The sequence below is a fragment of the Ruditapes philippinarum genome, unplaced genomic scaffold (assembly GCF_026571515.1).
Source record: "Ruditapes philippinarum isolate M1 unplaced genomic scaffold, ASM2657151v2 ctg260_1_1_1_1, whole genome shotgun sequence".
Lineage (NCBI taxonomy): Eukaryota > Metazoa > Mollusca > Bivalvia > Venerida > Veneridae > Ruditapes > Ruditapes philippinarum.
In genome coordinates this window covers 253,073-277,435 of record NW_026861537.1, presented here as the reverse complement: position 1 = coordinate 277,435, position 24,363 = coordinate 253,073, and the positions used below count along the sequence as shown (strand labels likewise).

Genomic DNA, 24,363 nt, shown 5'->3' with positions numbered 1-24,363 from the left:
GACACATGCTCAACATTTTCTTTCCAGTATCCACATAGAATGAAGAATATTGTAGTAAAGAATTTTTGACAACTTAACCAAAATTATATTATTTCATCTTGACTGTCAAGCTCCTTTAAAGGTCACATTCATGTACTTACAAAGTTATAGCTAATTATACAATAATTTGACCTTCAAGGTCATTGATGACTGATGAGACATAGTCAAATTTAGTTTGATCTTCTTTAAGACACTGTCCTAATAAAAGGTTATTGTGTTTAAGTAAGAAGAAAATCCATTTGTGAATAACAAAGTTATAGCCAATAATAGCAAAAATTAAGCAAATTTCAGTAATTTGACCTTCAAGGTCAAGTTCATTGATGAGCTATGGTTAAAGTCAATTTTGTCTTCATTATTTAGGTGATGTCCAAAGGAGTATATAGACAACCCATTCAAAAATAACAGTTATAGCAAATTAAAAAAAAAAAAAAAAAAAAGCAAAATTCAATAAATTGACCTTTAAACAGGTTAAAATTATCTGCAACCTCAAACAAGTGCACAAGTCATTATGCCCTTTGATTCATATTAATTGATGTAGGGATGTGATCAACTTCTAAATCATTATTGAGACTGTATACAAATTGTTTACAGGAATACATCATACACAACACCTTCAAATGTTTATATATTTTTATTAATCTTAGAGACCTCATAATATATAATATTGTATTTCTTAACAAGTCAAACATTTTTTCAAAAAATTTCTCCACATTCTTATTTTATAGTAACATCTTTTTTATTGAACATAATTTAATTCTATATAACACAACAACATGCTTTTTACATCTAATGTTATTTCAACATCTTTTTTATTAAACATGATTTAGTTCAATTATTCAATGAACTTGAATATAACACAACAACATGCTTTTAAGTGTGCCCGACAGAGTAAAAACTCCTATTTCTACTGAAACATTTGATATTCTTGCATATCAGACTATCTACCGTTTACACAAGTGCTAGCCAAACCAGTCTTACATCCCCCATGTAAGACAAGTCGCGTTCTGTTAATAACGTCATTCTCAGATAACTGTTTAGCGGGAACTGATTGTTTGTTTCAATTTAAGCCTTTTCCCCAACAGTATTTCAGTCATATAGGCGGGTAGTTTCCTAACCATTGTTCCTGGTGAGTTACACCAGTAGTAGACTACCTTCCACCGTGCTAAACTACCAAAGCATCTCCCGGGGATCGAACCCATGCCAGAGAGTTAACTGGATTAGAAGTCATCGCCTCTAACCCCTCGACCACGGAGGCCGTTATTTGCGGAAACTCAGCAGAGTCTTGTTACTGCTGTAAACAATTACACTCAAGCAAGATATTCCAATTTGTACTGGCAGCTGGTGTAAGATCCATATTTCTTGCATATCAGACAGGATTATCTACCGTTTACACCGGTGCTAGAAAACCCTGTCTTACACCCCCCATGTATGCTTTAAAATGACGTCATTGCTGCGCGCCTTTTATGTTAGGATGACGTCACTTAACCGTTATGAATGGAGTTGTACGTTCATACGCTACTATAAGAAACAAGAGGGCCATGATGGCCCTAGATCGCTCACCTGACTTATCAAACTCATCCAAACAATTACCTAGACAAGCAGTCTGACCAAGTCTCATGACAGGTGGGTCAAAAATGTGACCACTACAGTGTTAACAAGGATTATCCATATTTGAGCAGTGCGACCTAGTTTTTTACCCAGGTGACACATATTCAAACTTGACCTAGAAATCATCAAAACAAACTTTCAGACCAATTTCCAGGATAATTGGATCAAAACAGTAGCAACTAGAGTGTTAACAAGATTTTTCTATTTTTAGCTCCGGTGACCTAGTTTCACATGCGATTTCGAACTCATCCAAGCAGTTACCTAGACAAGCATCCTGACCAAGTTTGATGATAATTGAGTCGAAAATGTGACTAGAATGTTAACAAGGTTTTTCCCATATTTGGGCGGTGTGACCTAGTTTTTCATCCAAGATGACCCATGTTCGATCTTGACTTAGGAATCATCAAAACAAACTTTCAGACCAATTAACAAAATATTTGGATCACAACAGTAGCCACTAGAGTGTTAACAAGATTTTTCTATTTTTAGCTCCTGTGACCTAGTTTTTCATCCGAGATGTCCCATGTTCGATTTATTCCCAGCAATGACCTAGACAAGTTTCCTGACCAAGTTTGATGACAATTGAGTCAAAATTGTGACCTAGGTTTTTCTATTTTTAGCTCTGGTGACCTACTTTTTCATCCGAGATGACCCATGTTCAAACTCATCCGAGCTATCACCTAGACAAGCATCTTGATCAAGTTTGATGATGATTGATGCAAAAATGTGACCGCTAGAGTGTTAACAAGGTTTTTCTATTTTTAGCTCCGGTGACCTACTTTTTCATCCGAGATGACCCATGTTCAAACTCATCCGAGCTATCACCTAGACAAGCATCTTGATCAAGTTTGATGATGATTGATGCAAAAATGTGACCGCTAGAGTGTTAACAAGGTTTTTCTATTTTTAGCTCCGGTGACCTACTTTTTCATCCGAGATGACCCATGTTCAAACTCATCCGAGCTATCACCTAGACAAACATCTTGACAAAGTTTGATGATGACTGATGCAAAAATGTGACCGCTAGAGTGTTAACAAGGTTTTTCTATTTTTAGCTCCGGTGACCTACTTTTTCATCCGAGATGACCCATGTTCGAACTCATCCGAGCTATCACCTAGACAAGCATCTTGACCAAGTTTGATGATGATTGATGCAAAAATGTGACCGCTAGAGTGTTAACAAGGTTTTTCTATTTATAGCTCTGGTGACCTAGTTTTTCATCCGAGATGACCCATATTCAAACTCATCCGAGCTATTATCTAAACAAGCATCCTGACAAAGTTTGATGATGATTGGGTCAAAAATGTGACCACTAGAGTGTTCACAAGGTTTTTCTATTTTTAGCTCCTGTGACCTAGTTTTTCATCAGAGATGACCCATGTTCGAACTCATCCAAGCAATTGACTAGACAAGCAATCTGACAAAGTTTGATGAAGATTGGTTCAAAAATGTGACCTCTAGAGTGTTCACAAGGTTTTTCTATTTTTAGCTCTTGTGACCTAGTTTTTCATCCGAGATGAGCCATGTTCGCACTCATCCGAGCTTTCAACTAGATAAGCATCCTGACCAAGTTTGATGATGATTGAGGCAAAAATGCGAACGCTAGAGTGTTCACAAGCAATTGTGGACGTACCACGGACAGACGGACATTCACTGATCCTAAAAGCTCATCCTGAGCAAGCTCAAGTGAGCTTAAAAGTGCGTAATGAGAATATCGGTTTTCGTTATTTCTGTTCTGAAAATAATTGATAATGTAATATGCAAGAAAAAAAAATCAAACACCAGCTGTCGTCGCAGACAGGAATATTTAGCTCTCGGGTAACTGTTTATATTCCGGATTTATAGATATTCCGGTCTGTACCAGCAGCCAGTGTAAGATTCTTATAATATTACTATGACAACACAATAACTAGTTGAATTTTTAGAACAGTCAACATGGTACATTATACAGTATTACTCCAGAAATAAGGGGAATGCTTTAATAAACTAGAATGTGTCCATAGGACACGGATGCCCCCACACGCCACTGTTCTGTCAATCTTATGACTCTAGGTCAAATATTTTTTGGACTACATGTGCCACAAGTTGAAAACTAAAAATCAACAAAGGGCCATTATTCTGTTAAATTTGGTCAGAGCAAAAATTCCTTCCTTTACTACCATCTACACATTAAGGTTGTTAATCGCTGGAAGTTTAAGCAAAATCTGCCATCCGCTTTAAGAGGAGTTGCGTTCACAAAATTTCTACAAAGTATATAGTGAAAAAATCAACAAAGGACCATAATTCTGTTAAATTTGGTCGCAGCAAAGATTACTTCCTTTACTACCATCTACACATTAAGGTTGTTCATCCCTGTAAGTTTAAGCAAAATCTGCCATCTGGTTTAAGAGGAGTTGCGCTCACAAGATTTCGGGACGGACGAACAGACAGACAAACGGACAAGTGCAACGCTATATGCTCCCACATTGTGGGGGCATAAAAAAAAACAACCTGCTAAACGATCTTGAACATACAGTCAATAATAAACAACATGACATGTCTAACATACAATTGCACCATAAATAAACTTTTAAAAACCCTAAAGTTTCAAATTTTAAAACAGAACAGCTTTGTTGTCAAAAGGCATTCCAGATAGTACATAGCCTTTAAAGCCTCTATATGTATTTATGGTAGGTAAATTACATAAAATACAAAAATGCAAGCCAAAGATATTGTGACAAAGGGAGACAATAAAAACATCATTGGATTTTAATTATAAATTTACAAAATCATTGGGAAATACCCCGGCATTTCAATAACCACTACTAAGCCGTAATATGCTTATTAGCAGGTGGAATAACATTTGTCATGCTCATAGCTTCGTAAAACCATTCAAATCTTACCCGTTGGTAAACAATGCTTATATCTAACTGTTTGGGATAGCGGCCAAATTTTCAAAGAACCTCAAGCATGAAAAGACAATGGGACAGGCTTATGAATAACATGCTGTTTATAAGAACTAAAATTTTTGCATTTGATGTCCAGTAACAACATACTTTTGATACAGAAAAAAATACAAATACCTGTAGGAGCTTTAAAAATCTGTTGTAAAGTAAGTTATCACAATACATGTATGACATTAAGTGCATTTGTGTTTTATAATTACATGTTATGGAAATAAATTTTGTTCACTTTCCAATTTTTCTTATTGGTTTACATAAAAAAACAGTAACTTTTATTCAGTGTCTATTTGGAAGATAAACAACTAGCAGCACTGCACAACTCAAGCTTTGTGTTAAATTTCATGCATATTTAAAAATATGTTCAAAAAGTTATGTTGAAATAATGTGTGTGATAATGAAGCCAAAGACACTATCCACAGAAACCTAGAACAGGCAACAATATGCAGACCTTACTATATTACAACACAGTAAAAATACAGTGATAAAATTATAAAGTCTGCTTCAAACATGCAAACTGTTGTTTTGATTCAACTTTCATTTTTTCAAATTATTCTTAACTCATCTGGAGTTGCATATCTTCAAGTAAATTCTTTCAAGTTAATTCAGCATCCTATACTTTTTTCTTTTTCATTTCATTATCTTCAAGATTATAATAACAGTAAATTATAAACATCTCTCACTTGTCATTGTGAAATCACATTTCTATGGCAACATTTGTCAAGTACTCATAATTCCTGTAAGCACACACGGTACAGATCTTAAATCAACATCACATAAAGCAACATTAAAAGATTGCTATCACACTATTCTATATCACTTTTTTTTTATGTCAGAAGAGTGGCTACCATGCTATTTATATAAAGCTTTCAACACGAGGCTCATACATTGAACCAATAAAAAGCTATATGCCTAAAAAAATTCTTAAACATTCACTTCAAAAATGGTTCTTAACACTTTTTGCTGAGTGTGGCTCCAGATTGTGAACTTTGCTCAAACCCCTTCTTAAGATCAGATCTGGTAAATCATGCTCCTCTCCAAATATGCTCTCACCATGTCAACTACAACACTTTATTCAAAATTTTTACATCCAAGATTCTGTAATATTTTCACAGTTGTTTATGAAGTTTTCACCTGACCCACGGCTTTAGGGTCCTCACTATCCAATGATTTAAGAAGTCTAAATAAGCCTGCTGCTTCACGTATCCTACTGAACTCTATACAAAATGCTTGAACCTCGATAAATATGTCCTGAAAATATATAAATACTATCTTAAAACATGTTGAAAATGCAGTTTTTATATATTTGTCTCTTTCTGTTGAGAAAATGGAAAGTCAGTATTTAAGACTCACTAAGTAAATCCCAGAGTTTTTATTGAATCAGAGTTTGCATTCTTGATTTTTTTTATGTGTAAGTCACATCAACACTGTTACTATATTAAGGTAAAGATGATTTGCGACTTTCGCACTTAAGCACTGTGTACAAATGCCCAGTTTAGTGGATACCTGAGTAGAGCCATCAGGATTTTTATCAGAAACAAAAAACAAACAGGTTTCAAATCAAATGTCATTTTACTTGTATTTGTTTACAGTCATGTTATTGTCATGTGGCAATTTTTTCAACTGTTACTAGAGGAGAAAGACTCGAGACTCCTATGCATGTACATGTATTATCTTAGGCCTGAATCCATAGATCTGCAAGACAGGTAGACATAATACTTATATACATGTAGTTAAGTCAATGGTCAAAATGTTTGCCTCTCACCCTATGGATAGAGGGTTCAAGAATATTTCTGCATACAACACCAGTACTGGTCATTTACAGGCAGTCTCCTCCCGAGTTGTTTAAATTTGCATTATAATCAAGCTAAAATAAACATATTTATTCTAACATCCATGATGAGCTAAGAGGGGCAATAAGATTAAAAACCACCACTTGGCCAAGGTTACTTAAATATTTTTATAATCACATAAGAAAATAGTCAATAAATCTCTCACCTTAACATCAATAATTTTGTTTCTAATGAGAGATTGTAGAAATACACAAACTAGTCGCACAAGTCTGTTCTGCATGTATCTGTCCTTTATTGTCTCACATGTTGTTATACAGTTTGATATATATAGATGAATAAATTCTGATGGTAACTCAACAGCCTGTAAATAAACCCAAACATTTCTTTTATATCAAGCCCAAAATAACTTTTTAATTAAACACTGACTCACAAATATATTTTTACAGCTAAAATCACAACATCAAAATAATTGCACAGAAGAATTGACCTTACTCATTTATAACAAAATTTTTGTAGATCTGACAAACAAATGATTCAGAACATTGAAATAAATTTACCACAAGTTCAAACTCCTATAATTACATAAAAGAAAAATTATTTCATGATTTACACCGGAACCGGATCATTTTGTTTCTGCCAAAGTCAATATTCAGACGACAATAAATTGTAACATTTATATCATCAATATACATGTACACCACTGCTGAAAATTAATGAACTTTTATTCAGGTTAATTTATTAGGCCCTGGATAAACTGTTTGATATATAACCATTCAACTCACTCTGATATCACCTGTCAAATGTAGCTAATAACATTTACTCTATGTATTAATGTTTGCAATTTGCTGATTCCTGAATTGCAAATTTTGCTATTTGTAAACAAAATTAGTGGGTGTCTACAGTATGAAGCAAGTGACCACTTGAAACCAAGTATTTATATAACAAAGTAGTTTCTATTCAAGATGTTCTGAAGTGGTTCACTAAGACAGTTTTTTTGTTTTTGTTTTTGTTTTTAATCAGAACAGCTCCCCTTGAGCATGTTGTGCTAAAAACAAATTTAAAGCAAACTTACTGTTGTTAATCTGTTTACAACTTCCATTGAATGTAATGACATTTCCATGTTGACAAGTACTGAAAAATACCTGAAAAAGAAGGAAAAAAATTCATGCATGGAAAACTGGATAACTTCTGAATACATACCGTAGACCTTTAATTCTGCAGACGAAAGTTTAACCTTTTAAAATAAAGTTTAGGTCATAAACTGTTCAAAGATGAAATACTATAAAATTAATTCCACAGGTTCCAAATACTCGTTATTTAATTATCATATATATATGTACAAGCAAATAGTATACCTAGCCTCCTAACCTCCAGGGCAGTGCAAGGGATAGTGGGGTAGATGAGCCAATGTCATGCTTTTGTTTTAGTGACAAAACATCTGCAGATATGTCCAACTTACAGTGCGTTGTCATGACTTATCTATACCACTAGTAAAAAGCCAAGCAAGTCTACAATTCTTGTAAGTCTAACCAAGCTCTATAACATCAGCTGCCCAATATCATTATTTCTATAATGAAATCAATTAAAACTTGCAAAGGAAAATTCAAATTCAAAGCAGAACAATTCTATTCCACTAATTCAGTAAGGTAAATTAACCCATTACCAGCTGACTTTCTTCCATTTGGGAACAATCCATTATCAATTTTGGGGATATCAAAATAAATATTTGAAGTTGGTCAGCCAACAATAGAGCCTGGTCAAACTGCACAGATGTACAGACTGGCTCGGCTTTATACTGGTGACAAAGACAATTTGCTTCCAGTATTTTACCAGTAAGAGAGTTGATTTCCAAATCTTATCATTGCAGATTATGAGATACATTCAATTATCTTCCTTATTATTTCTTATTATCTAAATTAAACCAAATAACAATAGATCTGCAGTCATTAAGTAAATGCTGAATACACTGTATAAACAAGCTGGGAACAAGTACAGACAAAATTTACATATTATATATCTATATCATGACGCACATAGATCTCTTCTGAATAATTTCTCCTTTAGTCCATTGCAAACTCGATGATAGTTACAGAAAGTTTAACATGCAATAGTATCAGGTTGCCGTGGTAATGACAGGCTTTGGAAATCAGACACTTCCCACGCATTTAAATTGTAACATAGGTCGGGAATGGATCGTCATGGTGTAAAAAATGTTGTAAAATAAATCTGACCTATGGTATGCGTTGACAAGCCTGTTTCATGATGTTAAAGAAAAACGAAACTTAGACTAAGCAACTGAGCAACTTAATAAGGCTTTGAGCTTATCCAGAGTGACTGAAGCAGAAAGCAATGCACCAAAAAAATTTTCCCCAAAAATACATTTTTCAGCTACTAGTTTTAAGATGCAAATTAGTTGGAAATTTAATAGTACAATGAATAATTTTGTTCCCTTTAAATAGCATGAAATATACTTGCTTTTAACATAGAAGGCAAAGAACTCGCATATCACGATTTTTATTTACGAAAAGTGATAGTAAACTCTCTGGTTAACTCTTGATAATAAATGAATGTCATTATCAAAAGATATTAAAACACTTTAAACTATTTATTATCATTAAGTAAATGCTTATTTGTTCATTTTGATGAAAGAGAGACTTCTAGAAGTTAATTTATATAAGCCCATATCAAACATTGTTCGGGCTCTTTCTCAGTTTGGTATGTAGTAATATTTCACTGAGGTAATTATAGTTTTTGTTGTTGTTTTTGCTGTCCTATACATTTTCTCTTACCACTTAAATTATTAAATTTAGCGAATAAATATCCACAATGAAATGATAAATTGATCAGTAATGGAATGATATTAATTTTATCTTGCAAGCACATATTTTCTGAGAATGATACATGATCTTACATTTTACAAGAGCCCCACAGGCGATGTTAACGCTCGTCTGTTAATAGTTTAGATAGATCTTAAGTGCTGAAAAGGGCAATAACTTGGATAACTTAGCAGCCATAGTTATGTAACTTGCCAAGATCATGTACTTTGTATTGTTGATTAAAGTAAAAAACTATGAAGCCATCGTTACTGGTAGAACTTAAGATAAATCCAACTTGCCATTAATGTTAACCTTGTACAGACAGGCTGTTCAGTTACTATATATGCCAGAGGAGGTGGGGAGGTGAAATTTACAAAACTAGTCACTGTGTAATTATATTATTATATCAAAAATTCATATAATTATATGAATACTTACTCTGTAATTTGATTTGACTGCATCAGTTTGAGTAGAACGTCTATTGCAACTATTGGATTATTTTCCACCAGGTCTGGTAACTGAAATTTACGTACTTCATTATAGAAAAATGTGTAATACATGACTAACATAATAAATGAGTACACGCCACCCTGCAGGTGCATTATATACTGATATAACACTACACATTAATGTATTATCTCACAGCCCTGCATGACGGGGAAGGCCTCATGTAACATATATCTTAAGTGAAACATATCCATCACATGTAATTTAACTGTATCTTTTAACATATTTTATTTCAAAAATTACATAAAATTTTCATTTAACTCAATTACGTGTAATTACAAAAAAGATAGTAATGAATGGAACTGTTCCGCACTAGACAAATTATCACTGTGGAAGGTAAAAAACAAGTTAATTATATCTAATTCTATTTAAACTTCTTTATCATGTGACACCATTACTTTTTATATAAATAGATTATCTTGCAATAGATAAATATCTGTTTTGACCATAATAGTACATTTGTTTTGCTCTTTTTTTTCCCTATTTTTTTTTTAACAGCATGCAGAAAATTCAAATTTCATTTTTTTAAACATTTTTCATCCTTTAACATTAGAAACATGATTAAAGCAGCTCCTCAACAGATTCATCATGCAAATTTTATGACAAATATAGATACATGTATTATTCTAACATACATATAAATATCTCATTAAAGATACCTATTACATCTCAGTAAGTGATTTATGCTTGCTGTCGTCACATGTCCAAAAAAATAAATAAAAAAATACAATAATATAACATAAGTGACCATGTTTGTAAGATAGTAGATTGTGTATGGTTATGAAAATCACAAAGTAAATCTGCAAAAAAATAACAAAGTAAATCTGCAAAAAACATACAAACTCATATATCTTTAAATTGATTTTTTAAATATTTGTTTACCCATCTGGAATTATGTCGTTTAAAAATGATATGCAAAATGATTTGCTATGAAAGGGGAGCAGTGGCCTAGTTATTAAGGTGTCTGCCTCTATACCCAGGGATCATGGGTTTGAGCCCTACTTGTGTCACGATCATGATTTCACATATGGCACCAGTACTGGTTGGATCCAGGAAGGGAACTCTTAAGTGATTATTATAGGTTGCAAGAACTTTTTTCGAAATCAAGCTAAAATAAATTAAAATAATGATTTAATAATGTTTAAATTAATTTATCTGGTTATAGTTTTAAGGCACATCAACACTTAGAAGATCTTATGGCAGTGTTCTACACTGAAAAGATTATATGGCAGTGTTCTAGCCTGCATAATGTCAGTCACGAGTGGGAAATTAGGTAGAACCATGTACCTTCCCGAAGCCAGCTGGGTAATTTCTTAACATAATTCATAGTGTATGGTGGTATTCAAATCTACAGTGGTGAGGGCCTGAGGGGCCAGTGATTTTAAAGCAACGAATTTAACCACTCAGCCATTCTGATTCCCTTATGCTGTAACAAATAAATATCAAACTATACATACCTTTGCTGGTGTAAGCCCTATGTGATAAACTAATTTCGGGTCTTTTTCTAATTCTACAAGGAGCTGTTGTTGTTGAGGTGGGGTCAATGGTCCCTTAAATGCTTTGGTCATCAGACGTCTGACCTCAGTCCCCACAGAACTACTATCACACATTGTTGTATCCCAGGCTATATTGTACTCTACATCAGTTGGGTTTAACCAAGCTAACTGCAAATATAGATGGCATTCAAAACACTTGAGTGAGCATTTACAGATAAAAGTATCTGAAACAAGTCATCATACAGACATTAAGCCTATTTATCGCCATTGAATTTAAGATTTTGAATTTACTAGCCCGAATTCCAGTTTTGAATTTATTCAACTATATATTTAACTAAATTTTCTTAAAATTTACACTTGCCCGAACTAATTTTCACTGCCCCTGGGCCACCAGGCCAGTGCTAAATTTGAAGACTGTGATTATTCTCAGTGCTTGATTAAACAAGAGCCCGGTTTGAGCCGGGTGATGCTCCCCAAATAGGTTTTTGGACACAGGAAAGTACACCTCTTGTAGTTTCAGAGTTATGTCCCTCGAAAAAGGTCAAAGTGCAATACTTCCAAAATTAGGCGAGGCAGAGTTACTGTTCTTTGCACTGCACTTCTAATCAATGTGATCTATCAACCTAAAAAGTTTCTTGATGATATCTCTTATGATTTTCAAGTTATGTTCCAAAAAGTAAAAATAAACAAAGGGCAATAACTCCAAAATTAGGCAAGGCAGAGTTATGATTCTTGTGCACTGCACATCTACCCATTGAGATATATCTACCTACAAAGTTTCATGTTGATATCTCTTATAGTTTTACAGCTATGTCCTGGACAAGATTTTTCTAAAAAGGGAGATAATTAAAAAATGAGGCTTAACAGAGTTATGGTTCTTCTGCACTGCACCTCTACTCAATGAGATCTATCTACCTACAATGTTTCATCTTGATATCTCTTATAGTTTTAGAGTTATATTCCGGACAAAGTTCAAAGTGTTAAAATTAACAAAGGGCAATAACTCCAAAATTAGGACAAAAAGAGTTATTGTTCTTATGCACTGCACATCTACCCATTGAGATCTATTCACCTACAAAGTTTCATGTTGATATCTCTTATAGTTTTAGAGTTATGCCCCGGACAAGATTTTTCTATAAGGGGAGATAATTCAAAAACCGGGCAAAATAGAGTTATGGTTCTTTGACACTGCACTTCCCCTCAATGCCCTCTACCACTGTATGAAGTTTCAACAAATTATCTCCAAGGGTTTTCAAGTTATGCTCCGGACAAGACAACGGACGGACAGATGGACAGACGGACAAGGCGCCGACTATATGCTCCCCCGAAATTTTTCGGGGAGCATAATAAACACGCCATGCACTCTTTCTCTTAAAAAGATTTTTTTTGTGTGCACAAAGACATACAACTACGACAGAAAGTCTTTACAGTAAAATTTTGATCATTATGATGACACTTAATAGTAAATAACTTAAGCAGTTAATAAGATATGGAGTTGCACCTAGAATGTTCAAAGAGACTGAGGAGGTCAGCAGTGTCCTATAGTTAAGTTCAGTTGTCTGCCACCTACTAGTATAAAACCCTGTCAGCCAGCACTTACATGCCATCTGATTGCATGCTCTATACTAAAGGAAGCTCATTTTTATTTTTTGATATTGAAATCCTTTAAACTTTGAATGACTAATCCAAAGCTGAGCAAATCTATTACACAATATTCAGCAATAAAGATATATAAACATGTATAGGTCATGAAGGTCATCTAACAGTTCATGTTTTAAAACATAATTATAAACCAATTACCTAGTAAGCGTTTCGCCCAAGTATGAAGGCTCTAGCTTACAGACAGAATAAAACAGTTTTTATGGTCAAAAATTAAGATTTCCAGCAAAGCAAAAACTGGACAAAGACAAAACGTACTCTTCCACATTAATCTATCAATGTATATATTCTAGGCTTAATGATGGTCCATTCGCCCATTCAGGCACTGGGAGTACGGACACCATCCATGTTTTTTAGTACTATTACTTCTATCTCACCTCATCTTCAGCTATATGTAATGGTGGTGCTAGACGTATAAACTCTGGTCTCATACAATTCTCTACAGGTGGTTTATTTGACGTCAGTAAAGCTTCTATACACTGTCTCTGTACATCGGGATTTATCACACCTGGTTTACCAAACTGCTCAAATCTGAAAGTATAAATAACAAACATGATTTTACATTTGTGTTAAGATTTGCTGCCTTTTATGCAAATACAGGAAAAGCATTATGATTATCAGGTACTTTTAGCTTCTGATTGATTTAAAACATATTTATTTAAGCTCGATTGCGAAACAAATTCTTGCAACTTTTATTGATCACTTTAATCAAGCTTCTTTTTTAAACAATAAGAAATTTCTGTTCATGATGAAGTTAATCTGTTGATAAATACTAAACTTGAGGTGTAAATTACTTCATTTTGAACATTTCACTGCGAGTTTTGAGCACTTACGTGGTAGGTTTATTGTCAGGATCCGGTACAACAACCGGCATCGCTGACTTGTCAGTTGCCGGCATCTCTGAATGTCTCTCTGTCAATGCCAACATAAGACCACTCACATCAAAGTTCTGGAATCAAAGTAAAATAATAAACATCATGTGACTGGTATAATAGAATGGTATAAGTTTATTTTATGGTTGCTTTTGCTTTCTATGTATTTTGTGGCAAATATGTCAATATTGTGAAACATCAATTTTTCTAACATATCGCAAAGTGGATAAATAGGTAAACCATTTTAGCATACAAAATCATCTATTTGATAAATCAATAATTGACCAATGTATGTCAGCTTTATTCTTTATATATAAACAGCTTTGTAAATATCAAAAGAAACAAAATTTCTCAAACACTCATTAAGGTTTAGCACAACACAATGTGACATATTTATCAGTTACACATGTACACTGGAGCCGCGATATAGCGCTCATCGGTATAGCGCTTATCTCAGTAGAACGCTCATATGCCTTGGCTCCCAAAAAAAAAAATCGTATTTTTCGCCCATTATAATTTTTTTTTCATGTATATCAATACCGCACCTTATCCACTATAACGCTTGTTCAATGTGTCAGTCGAGTGCAATAAACAGTCATAATTACGTCACTCATGATAAGAAGGTGTGAAGTCATACACAGGTAAGCGTTAATCCGCTCTTTTGTTCATTTTGAACTGTTGATCAGTCAGGTATCAAACTGTTAGCTAAGACATGCAAACACCGACGAGTTAAGTAAATCACCCAAGCATACAATTAATTTTAAAAAGCATGCACTTTCGATCTATCTGCAAAAAAGTTGTTGAGGATGACTGATTTTTTCACAAGAGACAGCAGGAAAGACGATTAATTTAGTCCCATCCACTAGGTATCAATTTTCATGACCACACATAACTCACGTTAACACCGCTGTTTTACTGCAAATTTATAAACATTCATTCGTGGTTTATATTTTTAAATTTGTAAACAATCAATTCCACTAACAAGCGTTATATGTTTCGGCGGTGGGTGGGGTAATGCGATATTTTCGCTATAATTACAAAATGAGCGTTATAAAAAGTTACTCGTTACAACGCTGTCTTGAGATCATGGACCCCAACATGAGCGCTATATCGCGGCTCCAGTGTATGTAAAGATTGTCTACCTGCATATTTCCTACATCCATCTGAATGATCTGTGTTGGTGTTTTCTTGAACATCTGAAAATACAAAACATGCCAACTAGTCATTCTGTCAGTCTAACTTTCAGCCATGTTTAATAATGTGTCTTTTTTTGTTTTAGTAACCCCAATAGTGAATAACAATTCAAAATTGAATGTAAAAATGCTTTAAAAGTCAGTAAACAGGACTTAACTGTGGCAAAATTAAAGTAACAAGAGATGTCAGTAGGACAGGGTGCTCAACTATTCTGAATGCTTACGAGTAAACAAGAGTCTGGATAATGTAGAATTTTCTAAGTTCAAAGATCTATATTTCTGTCAAAATACATGTTAGAGTTAGGTACCTTGGACAATGACCTCCTCTTATGCTCTCAAATAAGTGTGTGAAGTTTCAAACCTTACCATTCAGTACTTTTGGAGACTTGCAGTCTTTTGCTTGCAAAAATTTGACCACAGTGTGATGCCAATGCCAGGGTGAGTTCAATAAACCCTACTTCCTAATAACATGTTGACAAAAAACATTATAAAAATATTCATTTACTGGTTGGGGACCACCAAAACCGGACAACCACCAAACCCGGACGGCCCCGAAAATGCTTGATTTAGAATTTTCTTTGTTCAGTGGTTGTCAGTCACTTTTTAATCAACAATAAATGCATGTTTCTTCTATAATTAAGTAAATAAATTTATTTCAACCTCCGTAAATGGTAATATTTTAATGTCTATTTCAAGAATGTTGACGTTGAAATTTGGGGGTCAAGAAAGCAATGCCTGACCTCATATAACAGCAATAATTATTTGCAAAGTAAACAATAGAATATTCAAAACTTCAGCATTTGCTGCTGAAATATTGTGTGTCATGTTAAAAATAAAAAAAAGAACACCAAAGCTTTTATCTGAATTAAATCAACGTTATTACATATCTGTCCGGACACATGGTACTGTAGTATGTACAATTTAGGTAATTTTGATACCCTCCTTGACGGGCCTCGGATATAAGTGTCAACATAATCAGAAAAAACAAACTAGTTTGTTAGTTAGGAGAAGAACCTAGCTGTACTGTGTCAAATTTTCGTACCTCTAGCTTTAAAATTATGAAATTTGTATAGAAAAATGTTCAAAAAGTGTCCGGTTGATGGTCCCTGACCAGTATATTTTAAGAGTTAAAACTTTTTTAACCAGCAAAAAAATGCATGTTATAAAAGTTAATTTCTATGCGTGCAGTAGCAATAAGTTCCTGTACCTCTTTAGTGGGACTTGATATAAGTTGTGAGAGGAAATATTTCTCTGCAGGTGAGATAGCTGGTATTGCCCAGTGTAGATTGTACTGACCTTCATCCTGGTTTTCTGTTGGTGGGTTCTGTAATATTAAAGAGAGAAGAGATATCAATCATTTATATAAGGGGACTAGTGGCCTAGTAGTTAAGGTGTCTTCCTCTCAACCTGGGGATCATGGGTTAGAGTCCTATTCCGATTACAGCTATGTTTCTTCATATGACACCACAGCTGGTTGGTTCCAGGAAGCAAACTCGAAAGTGATTAATGTAAGTTGCAAGAACTTGTTTCATAATCGAGCTTAAAAAAACATTGATTTAGTCAATGTATAAACATCTGATGAAAAAAATCAATGAAACACCAATTATAAAGTATTATTTATCTACATTTCACTTTCATACATGTTTTCTTAGTTTCAGTAAAATACAGACATGTTCTTTGCACAATGTTATGATGTGTAGCATTTATAAATGCACTACATGCATGTTTTTTCGGAACACCTTTTGTTATGTGATTTTTTGTGATTTAAGAGTTAATCAGTCTTCAAATAATCAAACAATACCATTTGAATGTTAATGAGATATTGAGAATTTATAGCTAGAAAGCATTTTTTTATACATACCAAAAGATGAACAAAAACTGAAGCAAAGGGGTTGGCTGCAATTGGTTGATCAATTCTGTACATTTCATACAAGAGGAAGATGGCTGCTAGTTTTTGTGTTGGGTGAGGGAGAAGATCTCTGTTCTGGAGCAACAAGACCTGAAATAACACATTAATTTACCAATTAACACTGACATTATCAGCATCAGCACCTTTCTTGATTTATTTTAGCTGTATATATTTGTGTGTGAACAATGATATCCTTTCAACATCATAATCTAATCTGTCATCCTAGATATATATTACTATTACTCAAAGATAATTCTGAGATAAACATACTAACTGTATATAATCAAATTCATGACACTTTTAATTATAGTTTTAACATAATTATATCAAAACTTGACATCTTTCTAATAAAATCATAAAATATTCATCCTATTTTTATTGGGATGCATTTAAAACTAAAGTAGCAATAATAATATTTATACTGATTAAAGTAACCATAAGATTATGAAAAGAAACAAGACAAATACCCTTCCTGCAAATGTTTCCAAGGCAGACAAAAACATGAAATTTTCCTTGATGGACAATATCTGTAAGTCACCTTGAAATTTTCCTAGGCAGACAAAAACCCACTCTTAAAATTTGTCTAAACAGATTTTTGCTAACCTACATGTAGCAAAAGTTAAGGGTGTTTTTGTCCACCTATGAAAATTTAAGAGGGAGGGTTTTGTCAGTCTTTCTACCAAATATGCTTCATGTTACTTACTCATTGTATACATGTATGTTGTACAATACATTCAAAATCTGAAATAAAAAAAAATCATACTCCTTGTCCATTTTTTGTAAAGACAATAGTATGGACCTAGGAAAATAACAAGTTAACATACCAATGCACTTCCAACTTTAAAATGGTCCTGTTTCTGGAAGTAATGATGAAAACTTGTGGCTATTGACTCAAAGGCCTGTGTCTGGGTAGTATCTTCTGACAGCACACTGAAAACATTAACAATAATAGTTTTAAATTTCTTAAAGTTAAAACATTAATTTGCCGGAACAAAAATGATTGCCTTTGCTAACCAGTATAGAGCAAAGCCATGCCACCTGACCAGGCTTTATATTGTAGCTCAATTTTTGTATTTTGATATTAACAATTTTAAATACCTTAAACGTCAATATCAGCAGGTTATGGGTGAGTAAAAGATACAAGTTTATTTTAATTTATAATGTTCTTTATAGACTTGAGAGTAGTAAAAGCTGAAACTATCATTAGATAAACAAGCAAATTCGTTGAATTTATATCCCCCGCCGAGTACTGGTTATTATTAACACAACAACTGAAGACATAAGGCTTTATTTATATATTAATCATGGCATAAACAGTAATATTCTTTGAACTTGATAAATATTCAGGGCAACAACAGAGCCATAACTTTGTGTTAAATAGTAAAATCTGGAAATGCCAATGAGATGTATGCATACTACATAACTAATCAAGGGCCATAAATCTGAGTAATAAGTATCTGACTGGAACAAGGCGACTATATGCACATCTCCTCTTAGTATCCCATAAAGTTTCATTGAATTCCAGCCAGTAGTAGCAGAGAAGTAGCGAGGAAACAAATATTTTTCTATATGGATACTGCATAACTAATCAAGGGCCATAACTCTGAGTTAAAGTATCTGACCAGAACAAGCCGACGATATGCGCATCTCCTCTTGGTATTGAAGGTTCCACTGACCGGAACAAGCTGACGATATGCACATCTCCTCTTGATATTGATGATTCCCATAAAGTTCTGTTGAATTCCAGCCAGTAGTTGCAGAGAAGTAGCGCAGAAACGATTTTTACTCCATATGCATATTGCATAACTAATCAACGGCCATAACTCTGAGTTAAAGTGTCTGACCCGAACAAGCCGACGATATGCACATCTCCTCTTGGTATTGAAGGTTCCCATAAAGTTTCGTTGAATTCCAGCCAGTAGTTGCAGAGAACTACTCCGGAAACGAAATTCGGACGGACGGACGGAACAACGCCAAAACTATATCCCCCTCCCGATTCCATCGGCGGGGGATAACTAAAAAGGTCAGGAAAATGTTAGCTCTAGTCCTTTGATAATGACATATGATTTTGGATTTGGTACAACAACTTAATTGTCTATGCAGAAACAATATCAGTGACTATAAACTCCTTAAAATACTTCTAAGTACATGTATTATGTACTTGTATCTCATACAATAATATTATAAATATGACAAAAATGAGCAGTTTCAAGCAATCATTATCAATCAAACAAAAAGCCAAAGCCCTTTCACAATTAAGGGGGTGAGCCCTGTACAGTGTAAATCTTATATAGCAAACTCATCGGGATCTTGACATTTTGTACATCTATATCCAAGGTTATTTATAACCAATATAAGGAATGAGTATCTTATAAAGATTAAGAATCAATATATTAAAGCTGAAATTGATTCTGTGCAAGGCATATTGACGATATACCGATATGTCGATAAATACTTCAAATTTCTTGTTGTATATACCTGTTTTCATACCTGTTTAAATGATTTTAGTAAAATTAATGTTCTATTCATGCAAATATATTGTGTCCCGTTTCTAAATGACCTTTGCATGATTTTATTTCTGACCATATTTTGTCATGACTGCTTTATGTAACAACATATTTGTGTTAGATATGGCCACCTGCTTTTGTATATGTTCTTAGTGAATTTTCATAATTTATAGACATTTAAATAATTTATCAAAATAATCGATTTTTTCAATTGTGTATCGATTATTGATTGACAGAAAAATATCAATGATACATTGATATCAGCTCTATCGATGACAGCTCTACAATAAATAGCTAACAAAGTTACTTGATCTCTTTATACCCTTATTTGTGTCAGATTTTAGGCATAGTTTGCATATCACGCGCTTCATGTTAAAATTGTGTTAAGTCAGTGGTCCGATATTCTTTTTAGTGAAACCAAAGAACTTTCATATTGACAATCTTGAGTGCCTTGGATATGAAATTAAAAAAACTTCAAAAGTCATTTTTGTTCATCTATATTAACCCAAACAAACAAAAATACCGCAAAGACAGAAAAGCACCAAGTACCAAAAATTTGTTAGCAACATAGAGCTGACTGATTTGCTATCGATTGTCGTCAACATGAGAGGCCCAGCAACGATTTTTCGATAATATTTGATTATTGTTTCATCACTAGAAATAATTCTTAATAAAGTCACTGTACCAAATATTTTTTCTTTCTGTTTATGTCATATATTATGCTCAATAAACAAAGTTTAAAAGAAACATCTTTGTTATTTTTCTATAAATATGATTTTTTATGTCATAAGCATACATGCCATAATGTCGTGGACATCCGGGAAAATCCCGGAAATAAGGTGTCTGTCCCGGAGGTGTCCCAGAGATGATTTATGTCCCGATAAAAAAAATCTAAAATAATTTATTTTGTAGCCAGAAATTTTACATTTTTTATATAATCTTATTGACAAGTTATTATTAACTATTCTAGCATGCTAACAACGAAAAATTATCCCCATACAGCACATTGCAATATACAGTAAATGGCGACACTAATCCTTTGATGCCCCTTCCAACTAACAATTATTGGCAATAATGTTGATCAATTAAAAGATTAATCATTTACCCCCTGCGGCTTCCTAAGCAAAGGTGTCATAAACTGTAATTAAAAACTGGCTAGCATTAATCTATTCTACCTGCAGGCAATTATTAGTGGTCAAACACCGTGAAAATTACCACTTATTATGTGACTGATTGAATATACGATGCCTTAATACTTTAAAAAAGATAGAAAAAACTGTTAATAATTGTAGACAATTTGTCTTGTTTATGTTGTCAATAAATTTGCAAGTTGTAAATACCGGTAATATAGGTTGTATGCTACTATGCAGGGCCTGCAAAATCTGATTTTGACTTACTTGTCCGTTTTTTAGCGAAGCATTTTTTAACTTGTATGTATGATATTTACATACTTTATTCTTGAAAATTTTCACTTGTCCGTACAGGCTGTGTGACAACCTGGGCAATATGGACAATTGATTTTGCCAGCCCTGCTTTGTTAATATTAGAAACATTACGGTTGCTGATCAATGCCCCACCTCCAAATGAAAAGTGTTTCGGAAATGAGCCTAAAAATTATGGCATGAATGGTCATAAGCCTGATACTAGCCTGTTCATGCAGGGAAATCAAAGGTTGCTTTCACTTGCATGGCTACAGACTACATAAGTATATTAAAAAAGAAACATAAAAAAAAATTAAGCTATAAAACGCTCAAAAGATTTCTATACCAGATACCTATAATTAAAATTTTTGGTCCCATCATTTTTAATTTCACTTATTGAAAATCAGTTCGGTTTCCCTGTAATGAAACAATTGTCAATGTGACTTTCCCTATATGATTAGGAAGTGGCTAGCCGTACGGGCCCGTACGGCTAGCCAAAAGTTGTAGCCGTACGTGAGTCGCGTACGTCTAGCCAGGACACACTGTATTGGCTAGTCGTATGGCACTTTTCAAAATTATATGGAAGTCGAAAATGCATGTTATTTTGTGTCTTTAAACGAGGATTTTAATCAAGTCTCCGCATTTGTCCTAGCGTGTTCACTTTAATAAAGATGCTCCGCCATTTTGTAAAAAAATGAATACGAACAAGCGTTGTATAATCTATTTTGATAAAAGTGTCATAAGTTTTAACGTCCTTGATTTTCATGCTTATGATTTGTTGTTTTATTTGTATGAAAGATGAATTGTTAAATCATTTTTGTTAATTAAGCACATAATCGAATAAATAAAGATCGGAGGGGAATAAATAATTAAATAAATAAAGAAGTAAATAAAAAGAATACTGAAAAAAACCGGTGAAAAGCAAAAATAATTTAATAATTTTCAAATACAGCATAGATAATTTTAAATATCGGACATCAAAGCACAATTAATTGATAAGCCTTAATTAAGGCAAAGTTTCCTTAATGATGGACAAACTTCTATACCGTCGGTAATTGACGCAATTATCAGAGCCCAACAACAATTATTTCCGCGTTTTTTTAATTTTTTTTTTATTTGAAAATTAAACTAAATGAAACAAAAAAAAATTATCAAAGTTTTGTAAACTATTTCAATTGATGTTATTTAACTGCAACCAAACGCTATTTTTTCTCGACGTCTTGAGATGACAAAAATATATACTGTATTCGTATACTTTCTTTACTGTAGCCAACAAGGCGATTAATCTCTAAAAAGTAAACATACGAAGACAATTGCTGTGTCTTGTACAAATCCTCGCTTAAAGTCATAAAATAACATATGCATTTTCGACTTCCATATAATTTTGAAAAGTGCCGTACGGCTAGCCAATACAGTGTGTCCTGGCTAGTCGTACGTGACTCACGTACGGCTAGAACTTTTGGCTAGCCATACGGGCCCTCACGGCTAGCCACTTCCATATGATTATATGACCGTCGAGATATTTTGATTGAAATCAGAACTGGTGCATGAAATACCGAATAGCACCTTTGAAACGAAAGAATGTAAAATAAAATATGATGATTTTTGCGACGGACGCGCCCTCAGGCGCGTTCAGAGCTAAGTCATCAACACATGGGATTTCGTCTGCTACAATCGCGCAATGTGTCCTGAACCGATTAACAGCCCAAGAAATAGTACATGAATTTTATCCTTTAAAACTCCCATACTTTGTCGGGATATCTTAAAATCTTCCATATTTAGCCTTTTCAATTTCAAATTAAGTTATCCAAGTTAAAATATGAACGTAAATGATTGATAAAAACGTTGTAGTCCCGTAGTATTATTGCCCAATATGCAAATTACTGCCGAAACGATTTACCGCTGTCGAAAAAGTAGGACAGCAAATAATACTATAATAAAGGTGTAAGCTCTGAGTTCCAAGAAATTATTAGTAGGAAATAAATATTTCTACATTATACAAAACATTATTATTAACAAATCAAAAGTTTTTCGTGACTCTAGAGTAACTCGCGCATTAATAAAAGAAGAACTATTTTCGTGACTCATACAGCGGGTTTCGCTGAATATTCAGCAGTTATTAATAAATTAGATACAGTACAATGGTTAGCATAAATATCTATTTTTGAAAATGCATGTAACAAGAGGGTTTTTCAACACTTTTCCACCATGTAGTCTTTCATTGTAATCTTTATTGAAGGAAGTTATAATATCAGTTCTACTTCCGATTCTTGTGGTTTGTTTACATATTTTTCTAGGTCACGATATGAGTTAACCTTGGCTATTCTAAAAATAGATTCTGCTGCACCTGTGCTGATTTTCGGACAGGCGATTAGTACATGTAATAAACCAGCGGATACTTACTTTGTTTACATGCAATACTTTTAGAAATTCTATACAATTGTAAGAAGCAAACAAGTTGAAAATTGAATTTAGTGTGAAAATGAAAAGGACAACTAAACACCGTAGTGCTTAAGTGACATTTAAATTAAAATAAAAACGATGTGCTCTGGCCCTTGTAAATAAAAAAACATCTTAAAAAATACACTATTAATTGCTGATGATTTTAACCAAAAATATTTTTAATGAGACATATCCAAGAGAAATAAAAATACAAATGACTTATATTTTATTGTCTATATGCCCACTATGTTATAACACGAAGCAATTCTAAATTTAACATTCTCACATGTATAATGTATTATGCTTGAAGTTTATTTGCATGGTTTTATTTTAGAAATATTTCGTTGACAGTTTTTTTTCTATTTACATATCATTTCTTGGAATAAATCGATAAGGACACTGATTAGAGTTTTTAGGCATAAATTTCATTCTGTATTTAAATGCTTGAAAGTAGAATATCTGAATTATATCAGATTGGGACACAAAATGTACATGTATTGCTCTACAAATCTCGAACTTGTATGGAACAAATTTTCTGTGTTATATATTTTGTGTTTTATTTTTGTTGTTATTTTCTAAAAAAAAGCCTTAATGTCTCTCCGGTTGCATGTCCGTCGCATTCAGTGCTGCAGCACTTTGATTATCTCTTTCCCCATATGCCTATTTTCACATTATGATAAATTCCTGGTGGATACTGATCTTTGGACCATTTGTAGCTAACGCGATTTACCACTGTATAATGACAAATAATAAGAAATAATTACCCCACCCACAATTTTGAATGAAACAACTCAAATTGAAATTTTCAAATACGTATAAAATAATGATATGTACGTAAATATCTTATGACATTAGTGTTCCTACTTAGATTTTAGCATATACAATAGCAAACTTAAATTAGATCAATCAACTATTGAGATATTTTGAAGAAAATAGACCTTAAAAGAGATGCTAATTCTTTCAAGGAGAGCGCCATGTTGGATCCCATTTTGAATCTCGAGTTTATTCAAATAATTTTTCTGATAAGTAATGGCAAATATCGCACTTTTCAATTCTTTATTTTCTATGATAAAAATAAACGAAATCTTTAAAAAGGGACCATATGAACAGATAATGAAATTTATTCTTTAAACTGTTTATTTTTTAATTCTTTTTTAATGT

At 33.3% G+C, this 24,363-nt stretch overlaps 1 protein-coding gene across 1 annotated transcript; it reads right to left on the bottom strand.

Moving 5' to 3' along the window:
* Positions 1-655: 655 nt before the first annotated feature.
* LOC132715982 (CCR4-NOT transcription complex subunit 11-like) lies at positions 656-24,339 on the bottom strand. The gene is made up of 12 exons (XM_060699100.1): positions 24,141-24,339; positions 17,657-17,762; positions 16,785-16,922; positions 16,131-16,247; positions 14,873-14,926; positions 13,692-13,807; positions 13,236-13,389; positions 11,161-11,367; positions 9,635-9,714; positions 7,453-7,522; positions 6,586-6,741; positions 656-5,838 (listed from the first exon to the last, which is right to left on the bottom strand). The coding sequence occupies exons 1-12, from the start codon at positions 24,188-24,190 to the stop codon at positions 5,707-5,709; spliced, it is 1,380 nt and encodes a 459-aa protein (XP_060555083.1). The 5' UTR covers positions 24,191-24,339; the 3' UTR covers positions 656-5,706.
* Positions 24,340-24,363: the final 24 nt, after the last annotated feature.